This window comes from Ambystoma mexicanum, chromosome 6q (assembly GCF_040938575.1).
Source record: "Ambystoma mexicanum isolate Mex_15411 chromosome 6q, UKY_AmexF1_1, whole genome shotgun sequence".
NCBI lineage: Eukaryota > Metazoa > Chordata > Amphibia > Caudata > Ambystomatidae > Ambystoma > Ambystoma mexicanum.
In genome coordinates, this window is record NC_090937.1 from 1,617,584,120 (window position 1) to 1,617,600,691 (window position 16,572).

Consider the following 16,572-nt stretch of genomic DNA (forward strand, 5'->3'; position numbering starts at 1 on the left):
GCAATACCGCCATCGAATAGCGCTCGGTGCGATTATGACCCGTCACCGCAAAGTACGAAGCCATTAGCGACACCGAAGTGAACGCCAACGCTAACTGCACCAAGCACGCGCGCGCGCGCCATGCCAAACCGCAAACACCACCATGGTGCAACGGTACGCCAATTCCGACCCAAGCGGACATGTACCTAACGCCATCAGGCATGGCGCAATGTACCATTCCGCCATGGCGAGAAGTACGGCATCGCGAATCAACCGTAAACGGCCCCACTGAGTGCCTGTACACCGCTCCCTGCCCACAAAGTACAACTCCCCGTAGGTGCAATGAAGCCACAATGCAACCAGTGAAATGTACAAGTCACCCATGCATGCCAACGAACAAAAGAAACACAAGAGGGGCCAATGGGAGCTGCAGGGCACAGATGGCACGAATACAGAAGCCATCCCAATGGACATGACCACAGTCCCCCACCAAGAAACGCACGCAAACACAGGCACCAGTGACCACCAACATTCCGAAAATCACATCATTCCACCAGTCCACCTGGCCGACCGGCATCTGTTACACAAAACCCAATCCCCCGCCCCTGAGCATGAAAACATTCAAACTGTCATATTGGCAGCCCCCATCCCTGACCTCACGGGCTCCGTAGGCAAACGCGCCCAGTACAGTACCACGCAACCAAACTCCGAAGCTGGAACCCAGTGCAGATCTCCTCACAATACATCGCCCCCCAAATAGGCATATGCCACATCACTTGCAAAGAAGAACGCTACACGGGCCAAATCAGAATAGAAATTTAATGCACATCAAAATCACCAAGCCCATACAGCCATCAGGCCATGAACTCCAAAACACCATTCACCATTGTGGGCTGCTTCCGCAAGAAATGACCAGCCACTACCTGTGTGTCGCCCTGTACCCCCATGGTACACAGAGCCACATTCACGTACGAAAAGGCTACATGGAAGCGCACAGAACCGCAGGGCCGTCCCAATGGGGAGGCACTAGTCCAGCTGAAAGGCCGAAATGTTGCACCGAGCCACCAGTACTGCGTAAGGGCATGTGGCCCATTGGCGATCGTCCCATAAGATCATAATGCTGCTCCACTGATTCACACGAAGCAGCAGGTGTCGGGAGTAAAAGCCATCTGCAGGAGTGGCATACAGATGGCAGTGGCAAAAGGGGAGGAGATACCTGTCAACCAAAAGAAAACAAAAAGAACAGAATGGCCATCAGAACTACATTCCAACTACTCACTTCAATGATCACACGAAATCCACAGCCATATGCATGCTAGCCCAACCAAAAGGATCATCACCACCCCAAAACCACTTGCGACTCATAACCATCTATATCGAGGTGCAAACACCATCACAAACGAGTGTACCTGTGCATGCGTCTGTCAAAACAGATTCCATCAGATGGGAATGTTAACGTGCATGGACACAAGTGTCTGAGGGCGCCTCGAGACAGGGAGGGCTCAACAAGGCCAGATGGACGATGGTCCCACTATGGCAGCCCTGCATCACATAGCGTAGGGGAGGCGGATAGATCCCAAGAAGCCCTGTACATGGCAAACTCTGTATCAAATCACCTGCCCATGCATCCATCCATCATTCCCTCATCCCGGGATCAAAATGCCTGAATAATTACTCACATAACATTAGAAACATCCATTGAGTCTGTGCGTTATGCAGCCTGCTAAATCCACAGTGCCCCAGCCCGTAAATCCAGTGTTGTGAAGTAACATGTATTTGGGAACGGACGGCCTCATCGCCCACGTAGCTATTGCGCATCCCCAACTATTCATATCAATCATTGCTCCCTCGCCATGGCCCCTGTCCCAAGGACATAGAACAATAGAACGTTACATTTGCAGTCAGACCTGTGGGCATCTCCTCGGCGCTAGCTGGAAACCGAAAGCGCCGCCCCTCGAATTCCTCATTTGCAACATCACGTCGAAAAGGCATCTGTGGCCGTTTGAAATCACTAATTATTCCATCGAGTGCGGCTGTGTGTGAAAATGGCAACTGCCTTCACCCACGAATGGGACGCCCCGCCCGTCGTTGCAACTCGGTACAGTGATGCATGAGGGCCCACCGTTACTCGAGTACTACGTTCCACTGACCCCTCACAAGTCAGATCGCGACTGCACAGATAGTATGTGAAACAATGGGACCACAGCAGAATGAACATATCAACCAATCTTACACGGCCATCGGGTACTAATACATGATCGTAATAGCAAGATACAATTCCCCGAATTGCAGCGTTGTGCGCGGGACGTGCTCGGCCAAAGGGGAGAGCAGTTTGCACAGGTGGAATCAATCACCACAGGTGGAGGCCATACAGCCTGAAAACACATAAATTGCACAGCCAGTCTCCTCCCACAACCACACCGAAATGCTACCGGCAGGACTCGCGATGTTGGCCCTGGGGGACCTGATAGCACTGCAAGTGCTCCAACTCCAAGAAGAAGACGAACACCAACTACAACCGGCCGCACGGAGGAGACGCAGGAGGAGGAGGAGGCCAAGGCAGGGCCAGCAAGGCCCACCAGCACAGCCACTACCACCACGCAGGCAGCCCGCAATCCCACGCCTCCGAGCACATCCGTTCAACCTCACTGATGAGCAGATCCACACCCTCTACCGTTTGGACCGGGACACCATAGCCGCCATTGTGGACATGACACAGGCTGACCTTGTCAGCATGATAGATAGCCCAACCGCCATCCCACCCCTACTGAAGGTGGTGTCTGTACTCCACTTCCTGGCCACAGGCACCTACCAGCACACAGTCGGACAGTTGCATGGCATTTCTCAGCCACTGTTCTCACGGACACTATTGCAAGTGCTCGATGCCCTCCTGCAGCACGCAGACGACTACATCTCTCTACCACGCTCGGAGCAGGAAATTACCAACACAAAAGTGGGATTCCATGCACTTGCCGGCATACCGGGTTGCATTGGTGCCATCGACTGCACCCATGTTGAATTGGTCGTCCCACATGCCATGGAGGCCCAGTACCGCAACCGAAAACAATTTCATTCCCTGAATGTACAGATGGTGTGTGACTCCAACAGGATCATTACACATTGTTGTGCCCGATTCCCTGGATCAACCCATGATTCTATGGTCTTGAGGAACTCTACAATACCACGCTACATGGAGCGACACGCAGGGAACAGATCCTGGCTACTCGGTGAGTCTCATTACATGCATGATGATGTGGGGTATGTGAATTGGCATTGACCTGCCAGGAAGGGGGGGGGGGTGTGCGTACGTATCAATGGCATTCCACATCATACGTTTCTCGTCCACATACAGGTGATGCTGGATATCCACTGAAGAGATGGCTCCTCACACCAGTCCGGAACCCACGGGACCAGCATGAGGAGGACTACAACCATGCCCACTCACGTACCCGTGTAGTCATTGAACAGGCATTCGGCCTACTGAAGACTCGTTCCGCTGCCTCAGCAGGTCTGGCGGGGCACTCCTGTACCGCCATGAGAAGGTTGCAAAGATGGTGATGGCATGTGTCATGCTCCACAACATGTGCGTACGTAGAAATGTGCCCATGCCCCCTGATGCAGAACTGCAAGCACCTGATGATGGTCATGATGAGGGTGGGGATGTGGCAGCACCTCATGGAGTCTGCGAGGCACCGGAGGCCCGTGACATTCGTCAGCATCTCATAGATGCATGCTTCTAGCACTCACGCCTGGTGGCTGATACATGGACACGGGACTCGTGGCACTGCGTGTGTCTGGGACATGCACAATATGGACTGTGCGCCTATGATGGCCTAGTACACAAAGATCAATGTCCACACTTCTCATTGGTTGATCGTGCACTTTTTATGGCATATGTGATATGTTGAACACCCTATCGACCCGCCACCCAAGTGAGCCCAACACACCCCCTCCACCCTCCTACCTCCCCCCCGAACACCAGTGTCCAGAGATGCTCATTGTCGGTGGGCTGTCGCTATTGCAAGCCCCCTCTGCGGGTATCAGGGGCACCCCTGCCTGTGGAGCGCAGGTTCCTTCCAGATCTACGTTGGGGGCTGCCCTGGACGGAACTTGCAACGGATGATGTGTCTGCCTGCTCACGTCCATGCATGTCCCTAAGGGTTTGCGAGAGCTCAGTGAGCACACGGCGCACTGCGGCAAGTTCGGCACATACGTCTTTGGACGTCGCATGCAGTTCCCCCCTCAGGCTCTCGGTGCTTCTCTCCATTTGTGCCCTTAGCGTCTCTGTACCTCTCTCTATTTCTGCCCTAAGTGTCTCAGTTGATGTTTCTATGTCTGCCTTAGTGCCCCCACATTCATCGGCATGGTCCTTGAGGAGTGTGGCCAGTTGCTGCTGTTGTTCGATTAACTTGTCCAGGGACTGTTGCCTCTGCTGGCCCATGGCCATTTGCGGGGGTGTCACAGAGGGGCTGTTGTCCTCATGTTGCCTTGCCACAGGGCTTGTGGGGGATGGCCAGTCGTCGTCTGGTGGGTGCCCCTGCGTGGTATCCTCATGTTGTACGGGATGGAACAGACAGGGGGATTGGGACAGGTCATGGATGGATCTGACTTCGGCATCCCCGTTTTCTGTGTCCGAGCATGCTGCCATCAATGGGGTGTCACCTATGGTGCTGCTGCCACCAGAGGCAGTGCCTTCTGTGGCATCCATTGGGGGGACCTGTGGTGGTGGTGTTGTGGGCATGCTGGCTGCTGGGGTGCCTGTTGATGTTCCCTCCTCTGTGCTGCCACCTGATTTGTGCTGCTGCCGTGTCTTGATGCGTGCAGCTGAGGTGGAGGGTCTCTGGCCGTTGGTCTTGGCCCTCTTTGCAGGTGTGCTGGTAGGGGTGTCCTGTAGCTCGTCGTTTGGATCGGACCCTGTGGTGGAGTAAAGGAGGGCGAGGGTTATTGATGGGTCTGTGGGAATTGGAATGGCATTGTATCACATGCATTGGGGTGGTACCTGAGGGTGATTTGGGTCGGGGCCTTGGAGGTGCTTTGATTTGTGTGTGGAGTGAGGGTGCAGTTGTCTGGCAGCCTGCAGTTAGGGTGTGCCTGCTGCACGTGTAGTGCGTGTATTAGGGGTTTTTAATTATTTATGTATTTATTGTGGGTTTTAACGTGCGCTTGCAGGCCGATGTGTGTGGACGTTCTCCTGGACATGTGTTTCTGTTGCACTATGTGGACGCATGGTACTTCACATGGATGGACTGTGTGGATTTGGCATTGTTTTATCTGGCCCACCTACCTGAATCTTCGGATGTCTGCACTCCTTTCTCCATCCCTCCGACTCCCTCTATGCTCTCCATTCCGATGGTGGAGGCACAGATTTCTTCCCAGGGGGTCAACTTGATGGGTGATTCAGGACCTCCCCCGGTGGCTGTGGCAATGTTGCGGTTGGCAGAGAGTATGCTGCGGACGCGTATCCGCAGGTCGTCCCATCGCTTGCGGCATTGCTGTGGGGTGCGGGGTGCGGTCCCCACCGCACTTACCCGCTGTGCCACCAGAGCCCATATGGCCTTCTTGTTTGCGAGTGCCGTCCTGGTCATTTGCGTGCAGAAGACGACGGCAGCATTCTCCTGGAGGGTCTCTGTTAGCACGGTGAGTTCCTCGCGGGAGAAGTGGACTTGCTGCTTGCGTTCGCACGCTTTCTTCGCTGCTTTTCCCATTATTCTTGGTTTCGCTAGGGTGGTTGACGGGTTGGGGTGTGTTTCAGGGTAGTGATTTTAGTGGTTGTGTGGTTTTAGTGTATTTATAGGTGTGCGCCGGGATGTTTCCCGTTCCGGGCCCATGTTTTTACTTCCGTTTCCGTATATTTCCGGCCACCGTACTTTCCGGGAGGCGCACACTGCGGTGACCGCTAAGAGGGGTGGCGGTATTGCACCTAGGGCGCCGTACGGCGGCGGTGTGGGCCGTTTTGGGGTCATTTCCGCCATCGCGGACTTTGCACTTCCGCCATGCCGTGGTGCTCGTGCCCGATGGGTCGGAATGGGCCGCACTTTGCTCCTTCGTGCAATGGCGGAAACGCTATTTCCGCTGTGGCGCTCCGGTCAGTCGCTTTCCGCCAGGGTCGTAATGAGGGCCTATGGCGCTAAGGGACCTTGGGCCTCATTACACGGTAGGCGGTGAGCCATGGCGCTATTAGCGCCATGGCTCATGCCGGTAAAATACCGGCACCGCCTTGGCGGAAAGGGGATTTACCGCCCCATTCCCAGGTTGGAGGGGCGGTAAATCCCCCTTCCACCATTGCCCTTCCCCATTCCCATTTCTGCCCCATAGGGCTCTATGGGAATGGGGAAGGCGCTAATTACGGCACCGCAATTTTGCGGTGCCGTAATTAGCTCCGAGGTCCCTTAGCGGGTTGGTTTTTAACGCCTGCAAAAAGCAGGCGTTAAAGCTCCAACCCGCTAAGGGACCTCGTAGTAAGGCGGCAGGGATTTACCGGTACCGGTATTTTACCCGTACCGGTAAATCCCTACCGCCTACCGTGTAATGAGGCCCCTTGTTGTTAATTACGCCAAAGTAATTTACGGTGGCGTAATTAGCCCCTTCCCCACTCCCATTATGCCCTATGGGGCAAAAATGGGAATGGGGAAGGGTAAAATGGGAAATGGGGATTTACCGCCCCACTCACCTTGGAATGGGGCGGTAAATCCGCCATCCACCATGGTGTAAACGTGTAAACATAGTTTACACCATGGTGGTAAGGGTACGACCCAGGCGGTAATTTACCGCCTGGGTCGTAATGCTGCTTTGTGCTGCAGGGGGCGTTAACGTGTCCCGTGCCCATTGGAATAGGTCAAAAGAACCCGTTATTTGCAGCGAATTTCGGTTTAGCACTTTATATAGAACATACATGGTGAATGTACAAGCCCCGCGTGCTGAGTGGGGTGGGCCAACATGCCTGCTGTGCTAGTTGGGCATCTCACAGCTGACCTGGGACACGTGCGGCTCCCCTGGGGTTATCGATTGTCCCGACGCTAATGATCTCACCGCGAGCCACGGGCCTTCCATCGAAACCCTTTCATCACAATGCAAAATGGTCGTCAATAGTTTCTCCCCCCACCTAGCTTTGTGTATGTTATTTAAATGGTATCCCTGGGGGTGGGAGGGCTGGTATGGACTCCCTACCTACGCACACCCCACCCTCTATTGTTTCTAATGTATCCTTTGATCCAAAGCGCCTGGAAAGAAATCTCGGGCTTCGAATCGCCCGACTGGTAACAATGAAGCCATGATTGCCCAGCCGTGATGTCACAGCCCCTGTTTGGTCCTCTCGGGCCCCATTAACATGCAGAACCAAACAAACACGAGGAGCGGGGAGGTCATCTATTCACACGCCCTCCCTTGTTCCCCAGCCCCTTTTCTTGTGCCTCCCCCCACCCCATCAACGGTCTGTTTACATCTAGAGCAAGAAGATGCCGCACAGCTGTGAGCACAAACAACTTTCCAAAAAGGGCGGGTTTGCTTGAGCGAGCACCCCCAACCCCCTACTGTGTGCGTGTATGGCAGGTCAGCTGGGGGTTCAGAGCGCCACCACCCCCCATGCGTGAATGTAAATCATCCCGCCGATCGATAATGGAATATACAGTTTGGGATCAGAGAGGTCACCCCAACCCCCGCCGCCCATCCACTTTACAAGTGGGGCCAACACCAGTCTAACCCGTTCTGGGTAAACAGAGATGGGATAACGAGAAAAGCAGCCTCATCAAGGTGAGGGGGCGAGGGGGGGCGGGGGTACGAGCAGGGCCTGCCACCGCCCAAAAGGCGCAGGATGACATGTACATGTTGCTTTGGCATTGGTGTGAGGACCCCCTCCCCTCCCTCTCTTCCTCCCCGGGGTTCAGGCTCCTGGGGTGGGAGTGGTCCCAGTAGGCCTGTGGCTCCATCATCTTTGCGATCACCGACTCTTCAGTGGACAATAACCTTTGTTAACGATTTAAGGCGCCTAGAAAAGGCACACGCAGTGCCCTAATCAAGAACGCGAGTGTTTCCGCGCACATGATAACCATTACTCTATATTACCAGTGTTTACCAAACAATTCCAGGTCTAATCTTTTTGATCACGAACAGTTAATTTGAGCACAAACTTTATTTCACAACTGAAAAAAGGAGTCTCTGGTCAAAGATTGTTTTCAGATGTGTTAAGGTTTATAAAAAGACTGAAAGGGACGTTCTGGGAGCATTTTAGTTACAGCGCCTACTCTTTTCAGGTTGGCAAATGTGAATTTACTAGGATGTGTACAGCGCTATGCTGCGATTTGCCTAACAAACACGCACGCACACAAAAGCGCACACACACGCACGCACGCACGCACGCGCGCGCTCAGGCACACGCGCCAAACATGACCAAACGCCGAGGTGGGATATACAACTCTGAAATCAACTCGTGTTTCCTTTTTAGGCATGGCGGGGCAGTGCCAGGGATGCGTGAATAAAGTGACACACACCAACGGAATGCAGCGATCTGGCTGAACACCACACAGCGCTGCCCAGACTTGCAAGGGCACCCCCACACCTCGCCCCCACAATTGGGGCAGAGACAGGCACCGCATAATTGTCACTGGGCAGGCTTGAGCGTTTATGTGCCCGGAGCCAATCACAATATTGATCAAAACTTGGGTGCATGTTTATAGGGAGGAGAGAGTAAAATGTCGAATTCAGAACCTGGACCCTGGCTACTACTCCCGGCTTCAACGCGTGACTGGCCGCACTGTGTGATTCATGACAAGGGTAGAATTCAAATATAACGCAATATACAAGTATCCGGTGCCGTGTACCCTCTTCCCCGTCCTCTACTCAGTCCACAGAACTAGCAGAAAGTGTAAGATGGCAACGAAAACAGGCAACATATGTAATTTTAAATACCCAACAATATTCCAAAAATGCGCCTTAATAGGCACAACACGTGGTATGTTTACCCGTATGCCACTGAGTGTCTTTGCGGTTGGTTATATCAATGCCAATTTCTGACACCCACGAAAACCGTGTCGCTAAAATGCACACAACATTAAATGCATTCCTCGACACGAGTTGGAGTGCACCCAGGAAACACGATAAAGACACCCAGAGCGGGCGTCTGCAAATATAATAACTGCACAATGAACATAAATAACGCAACATGCAGTATCGCGTGAGGCTCATTAATGACCGCCTGATTTGTGCCACAGAGCCCCGACAGCCACGCCCCATATGCCAGCGGCATGTATGGGCATGTTACAGAAACCTTCCTCCAGTGCACACGGGCAACCTTTCCCCAAGCGCCAACACCACGTTCTTCTGATCCATTGTGTCACCTGGGCGCAAACTCTACACTAGTGCAAAGACCAGGGGAACTGGCGACGGAGTAAAATAAAGTCTTGAAAAAAGGTGCTTTTTGTTTTTTTTTTGCCCCAGGACATTTGTTGCCCAAGTGCGCGTGTACCCGTCGATGAAACATTTCTTTAAAATCCGCCCATGCGTGCATTCCTTCTGCTACAACGCTGACCCCTAAAGCGTGTTTCAATGGGACGAACACATTGAAAAACACTAAGAAACGTTCCTGTAAAGCACGAAACTAAACCTTAGTCTAGAGAGGCGCACCAGCACTTTGACAAGTGAAAGATTTTGCACCAAAGCATTGTCCCGGGTACTTAAGCCCAGGGTTTCGGTGTTTAACCCTTAATACACTATGGGTTGACAGCCACTTATACCGAAACAACACGCAGTAGAAAAGTCTAGCGCCGAGATGCTTTGTGTAGTGAGGTAGGAATACACTTCTCCAACTTGCGAATGTTGTCCTAGTGGGTCTACCCCGCCCCCTCCCGCTTCACCCCAGCCAGCAGACTTTCCTGGACAGTCTGTTTTGAGTTGGAAAATAGTAATAGCCGATTGCATGGCAGGCAATAAAAACGGATTTATGACGAGGCTAAAACATACACGGGAAGAAATGTACGTTGATGAAATGCAGAGACATGCTGTGCGTGGAAGCAACACGAACCCCGACTGCACGGCCACACACGGTAACGTGCCCGTGCCATTCTGGGGCTGCACGTAGAGCCGGGTGTGTTTGTGTTGCATTCTGGGACTTGTAGTCCTAGATTTAGAACGTGGGAAAGTACAGCTAGAAGATGCAAAGGAAATAACAACACAAGCAGCGCTGGTTTCCACTGAATCGCAACCTGCATAATGTAATGGGCTTTCGGGACAGAAATGGTGGGATTTTATAGGGGACGGAGGGGTGGGGTTTGAGGGAGGGGGTTCAAACAAAAGATAGGGAAGAAAAGAAATGGGCAGGTATGGGCATATGGTAGCATTAGGGGCTACTTGTATGTTTGTTGTGTTGTCAATCAGTTGATCAGTTTCCGTTGTTTTAACAGTGTCATTGACTTGTTCAACGGCATATTTCCCTCAAATAAAATAAACAACTATTGTATTTAATTGACGATCCTGTGTTTCATGCACCCCCTCCCCCCCCACGCCTCCCCAGCGTTTCTCTCTGGAAAGGCCGAGAGCGTGCATTTCCCACACACGGCCCTCTTTAAGGCGGGTTGCCTGACATCTCCGAATTTAATAACGCGCCACAATCAATTGCCGTCACTTCGCTTTTTTTTTTACTTTGATGAAATGCAGTTGTTCATTTTTCCTTCCCATGCTACTCACTTTTCGCGAAAACCTGTGGCAGACGTCTGGGGGTTGTGGTGATCTGCTCAGGATCACACGGTCGGGACCGACGGGAAGCTGAGATTTCAACGTTTGATTTAAGGCGCCACAACATGGTCGCAAAAAGATGATTGCCCCCTAAACAAGAGTGGAATACCTATATTCCCGATCCCCCCTCGCCCCTAAAGGGATGTTACAGAGAGAGCAGGGCTCCTTGGGGTAAATACAAAGGGCACTCTCTGAGCAGGAACGTCCCGCCGAAGCAAGTAAGCATTAAACGCCGCCCCCTCCACAATTATCTCTCATGAAACATGTGTTAATAAAGGGATTTGTCTGTGAGTCCCACTTACGGTAGATGAGACACGTGTGATATAGGTGAACTGCTAAATCAACAAGCGCTATGTTGAATCCCGTCGGCATAGCGACACTATCAAAGCCCACCCACGTGCCTTCTTCCATCTACTCGATAACACATGTTAAGCGCTTATTTCTTGCGCTTCCAGGCTCTGCAAAAAAGCGGTCGAATAACACAGGAGCGAGGCCATTTGCCCAGGGTCACACAGTTACACTGTTAAAGTTAATCCAAGCGAGCAAACGGGGATTCCAACCCTTGTCTCCTACGTTCGGCAAACAGACAACATAAGGTCCGAGCCCCTCTCTGCCGCTAGCCCTCTTGTCACATCGCTGCACACACTACAAGATCACAAAGTGTTGGACCCCTAGTTGCCCTCCCGGGATTACATGTGCGGTGAATGAGGCTTGCCAAGTAGTGGCGGGTACCCGCCAGTGCGAGAGAATCGCCCAGTCTTGCCCTCTCCCAAACCATGGCCTCCCCACACCCGAAATGGGTCTAGTGCTGACTGGTGGGTCAGGCCCATGAAAGCATTACCCTGGCCAGGCCTGTTCATTTATTAAAACGCGCTGCCCTGTCCTGAGGCTGCAGGAATGTAAGGACCGTGTGATATTTAGGCCGCAAGCGATTTCTCTACAACGCTTCAGGTGGGCCACGTCTTTTGGCAATTAACACCTGAGTTACTTCAGATTTAAGAAAGAAAGTGGATGCTTACATTATGAACTGGGCAATTACTAAAAGGTGCACTGCAATAAACGAGCGAACGGTTCTTACCTGACTTGCAGGGGCCTCTGTGCGCCACAGCGAGGTCCGGCTCCGCCTGGCTGTTCCGCGCCTCCCGGAGTTGGCAACTGTTCCTGTAGGTTTTCTGGTCTGTGCCACACAGGACCTCACGCTTGGCACAGGCGCACCGTGGTTCCGGTGCCAGGCCGAAGGCAGCCTCGCCCTCTGGAGCCCGGCAAACCAGGCCCTCCCCGCAAAGGCCATAGACTCGGTCAGACCTTGGGTTGGCATCGCAGAGCCAGCCTTCGGCCCGGGCGCACTCCCAGCAGCAGCCGCAGACGTCACGCACCCTGCCGGCTGGGCACGAGGGTGGCACGGCGGGGCAGAGCTTCACCTGGCAAGCAGAGCACTCCTCCGAGTCCAAGATCAGATTGTGCCAGCCCTTGAAGGGCAAACGCCGGGGGAAGCTGGCCGCCATGGCAACTAGCAGGAGAGTGGCAAGGATCTGAAGATGGCAGCTCACAGTGACAGCCATTGCGCGTGTAGAGCAAAGGATTCTGGGACAGTGCCACAAGTTTAGGTGACCAGAAAATTAATTCCAATGAAATAAATATCTACATTAAAAAATCACTCCAGAGAGGTCTAAATCGAACAGAGGAAAGTATCGTCCAGCCGAACCATAAAAGGGGGTGCTTTGGGGTTCTTTGGAGAGGGACAAAGAGAGCTCAGGCTGGAAGGGGAGAAAACGGGCCCAAGGAGGGGACAGGAGTCCTAAAGGAGCGTGAGAGAAGAGGATGGGGTCCAGCCTCCTAGAGGGGGAGCGCAGCTCTACCTGAGGCCAGGGCTGAGCTGCAGGAGATATAACAGGGGCCTCCCCTGGGGGAGGGGAGGTCCGAGGCAAGGGGAGGAGTCCCCAATCAGCCCCCACTCTGCTCACCCCGAGGGGCCAGCATGACTTTCAAATTAAAAGCAAACTCTTTGTGTTTGCTGCCAGCCTGGGAGCCGTGGGACCCCGACCTGCGGTTTGTAAGGCGCAGGAGTGAATCAGCGACTTCGGGTTATTGGAACAGAAAAGCCCCCCCCCCACCCGACATCATAAGTTAATCATCCCCAGCAGTACCCCCTGCCCCCGCTGGCAGGGTCTCCCCAATTCTTAGGCAGCTTTGTTCCCCACCCCTGCTCCCCCCGCCTCGCTGATCGAATCCCATCGCCCAGTACACATCCAGACAGCAAGTCCAGCCCTTATCTCCGTGTGTGCGACCCCCAGCCTCCCCTCCCCACCCCCCCCCCCCCAAGGCGGTGGTGTGGGCTAAGAAAAAACCTGAAGGCAAACCTTAAACAAGGCAACGTTTAAAGTGAGGTATTGCAGTGGGTACACAAGACGACCGGCGGGCACGGATCAACATACAGGCGTGGGGCTTATGGGGGGCAGTGGGGATCTGTCCAATAAACTCATGAGGCAGCGGGGAGCAGTTGGGGAATTTCGGGGAGCACGCAGTGGTTCGGCCAGCAGTTGAACGAAGACACGCAGATGCTGTAAGAATCATCCACGAGGCCCACCTTAACGGTGCCCACCTGTGGAGGCCTCATACCCCCACACGATAAGGGCACGTTAGGGCCCGTCTAAGGGAGGGCGGCATCAAGAGAAGCAGGGGCTTCACAGGGTGTGGCCTGAAGGTCAGAGGGCAGAAGGCCACAGAGTAGATACGGAGATGGAGAAACACACCCCAGAGAACACAGGCAGCAGGCGCAAGAGCATTGAGTTATGCGACCGACAGGACATAACTTAGGGGACAACACAAACGAGGGGAGAGAGACATTTACGTACCCCGAGCATGAATGCAGCAGAGGACAAGGACAACGCGAGGGGCGTTTAGGAGGTGGTCTCCAGGTATATACATACAGTAGAGGAGCGAGAAGGGAAGCACGAAAGAGACATTAAATAACCAATAGAATCAATACATCAGAGGAGGGAGACAATGAGGGAAATGAAATAGCATGCCAGTACATCCGCGGAAGGAGACAATGGGCCTCATTCCGAGTACGGCGCTAACCAATGGCGCTATTAACGCCTTGGTTGACGCCGTACCCGGACCGGCAGCGCCTTGGTGGTTGGCGGAATTACCGCCCCATTCCAAGGTTGGCGGGGCGGTAATTCCCCAATCCCCATTTACCCTTCCCCATTCCCATTCTTGCCCCATAGGGCATAATGGGAGTGGGGAAGGCGTCAATTACGCCACCGTAAATTACGGTGGCGTAATTAACATCAAGGTCCCTTAGCGCCATGGTATTTAACGCCTGCTAAAAGCAGGTGTTAAAAGCACCATGGCGCTAAGGGAACTCGGAGTATGGCGGTAAGGGATTACCGCCACCGCTCTCGTTAGCGGTGGCCGCTATCCCTTAACGCCATACTCGGAATGAGGCCCAATGGGCCTCATTACGACCCTGGTGGTAAGGGGTTTACGCCAGCGTTAGCTGCGCCGACCCCTTACCGCCAATTACGAGGTCCCCTAGCGCCATGGCGCTTTTAACACCTGCTTTTAGCAGGTGTTAAAATCCATGGCGCTAAGGGACCATGGAGTTAATTACGCCACCGTAATTTACGTTGGCGTAATTAACGCCTTCCCCACTCCCATTATGCCCTATGGGGCAAAAATGGGAATGGGGAATGGTAAATGGGGATTGGGGACTTACCGCCCCGCCAAGGTCGGAATGGGGCGGTAAGTCCGCCAACCACCATGGCGTAAACGTAGTTTACGCCATGGTGGTAAAGTCACGGCCCAGGCGGTAACTTACCGCCTGGGTCGTAATGAGGCCCAATGAGGGAAATGACATAGCGTGCCAGAGCATCAGAGGAGGGAGACAATGAGGGAAATGACATGGCGTGCCAGTACATCAGAGGATCGAGACAATGATCGAAATGGCATGGCGTGCCAGTACATCAGAGGAACAATGAGGGAAATGACATAGCGTGCCAGTGCATCAGAGGAGGGAGACAATGAGGGAAATGACATAGCGTGCCAGTGCATCAGAGGAGGGAGACAATGAGGGAAATGACATAGCGTGCCAGTGCATCAGAGGAGGGAGACAATGAGGGAAATGACATAGTGTGCCAGTGCATCAGAGGAGGGAGACAATGAGGGAAATGACATAGTGTGCCAGGACATCAGAGGAGGGAGACAATGAGGGAAATTACATGGCGTGCCAGTACATCAGAGGAGGGAGACAATGTGGGAAATGGCATAGCATGCCAGTACATCAGAGGAGGAAAATGACATAGCATGCCAGTATATCAGAGGCGGAAGACAATGAAGGAAATGACATAGCGTGCCAGTATATCAGAGGAGGAAGACAATGAGGGAAATGACATAGCGTGCCAATATATCAGAGGAGGGAGACAGTGAGGGAAATGACAGAGCGTGCCGGTGCATCAGAGGAGGGAGACAATGAAGGAAATCACATAGCATGTCAGTACATGAGAGGAGGGAGACAGTGAGGGAAATTACACAGCATGCCAGTACATCAGAGGAGGGAGACAACGAGAGAAATGACACAGCGTGCCAATACATCAGAGGAGGGAGACAATGAGGGATATAACATCGCGTGCCAGTACATCAGAGGAGGGAGGCAATGAGGGAAATGACATAGCATGCCAGTATATCAGAGGAGGGAGACAGTGAGGGAAATGACATTGCGTGCCAGTGCATCAGAGGAGGGAGACAATGAAGGAAATCACATAGCATGTCAGTACATCAGAGGAGGGAGACAGTGAGGGAAATGACACAGCAAGCCAGTACATCAGAGGAGGGAGACAACGAGGGAAATGACACAGCGTGCCAATACATCAGAGGAGGGAGACAATGATGGATATGACATCGCGTGCCAGTACATCAGAGGAGGGAGGCAATGAGGGAAATGACATAGCGTGCCATGTACATGCCAGTACATCAGAGGAGGGAGACAATGAGGGAAATGACACAGCATGTCAGTACATCAAAGGAGGGAGACAACGAGGGAAATGACACAGCGTGCCAATACGTCAGAGGAGGGAGACAATGAGGGATATGACATCACGTGCCAGTACATCAGAGGAGGGAGGCAATGAGGGAAATGACATAGCATGCCATGTACATGCCAGTACATCAGAGACAATGAGGGAAATGACATGGCGTGCCAGTACATCAGATGATGGAGGCAATGAGGGAAATGACATAGCGTGCAAAGAACATGCCAGTACATCAGACGATGGAGGCAATGAGGAAGACATTGCAATGTTCCAGGTAAACAGACACGGCAGAGGAGGGAGAAGCGAGGCACGGGAAACACTTTAAATAACCTATATCGTCAATGTGGGCTTCGTTTTGCAACATTTAACCCATCGCATCCTATGCCTTACCCACACCCCCTCAGCGTCCACTTCCCGATGTTGCTGCTCTGGCCCACCTTCCAGGCCCCTCAATACCCCTCATAGGTCCTGAAGCCAGGAAAAGCTGCAACCAGGGTGTAGTGTCTATCTGCTCCCACACACTCACTTTATCCAGTGGCTCTGTGTTAAGTGCTGCTAGCTGGTACTGTGTGCCTTGCAGCTTATATGTTTTTAAGACGTGTGTTGCAGACGGAAGCGCTGCTACTTTTTCTGTGCCTGCTCTCTGGAACTGCTTATTCGATCCCGGCACTGCGAGCTAAGGAGCGAAGCTCTTGCCCGGATCTACATTTTCGCGATCCGCTTCCTGGAGGAGGCGGAGTCACAGCCGCCCACGTGAGTGGTCACGTGAGCCACCCAAGGCCTTATCCCTGCGACAGAGTCGCCCGAGTGGCGCGTGTGTTGCAGACGGAAGCGC

At 53.1% G+C, this 16,572-nt stretch overlaps 1 protein-coding gene across 1 annotated transcript in view; it reads right to left on the minus strand.

Annotated features, from left to right (window-relative positions):
* The window catches only part of LOC138516914 (kazal-type serine protease inhibitor domain-containing protein 1-like), a 39,850-nt gene extending 27,285 nt beyond the window's left edge, over window positions 1-12,565 (minus strand). The window contains exon 1 of the mRNA XM_069632371.1: window positions 11,783-12,565. Coding sequence (XP_069488472.1) covers window positions 11,783-12,266 — 484 coding nt within the window. The 5' untranslated portion in view covers window positions 12,267-12,565. The remainder of the gene's footprint in view (window positions 1-11,782) is intronic.
* Between the last annotated feature and the right edge of the window lie 4,007 nt (window positions 12,566-16,572).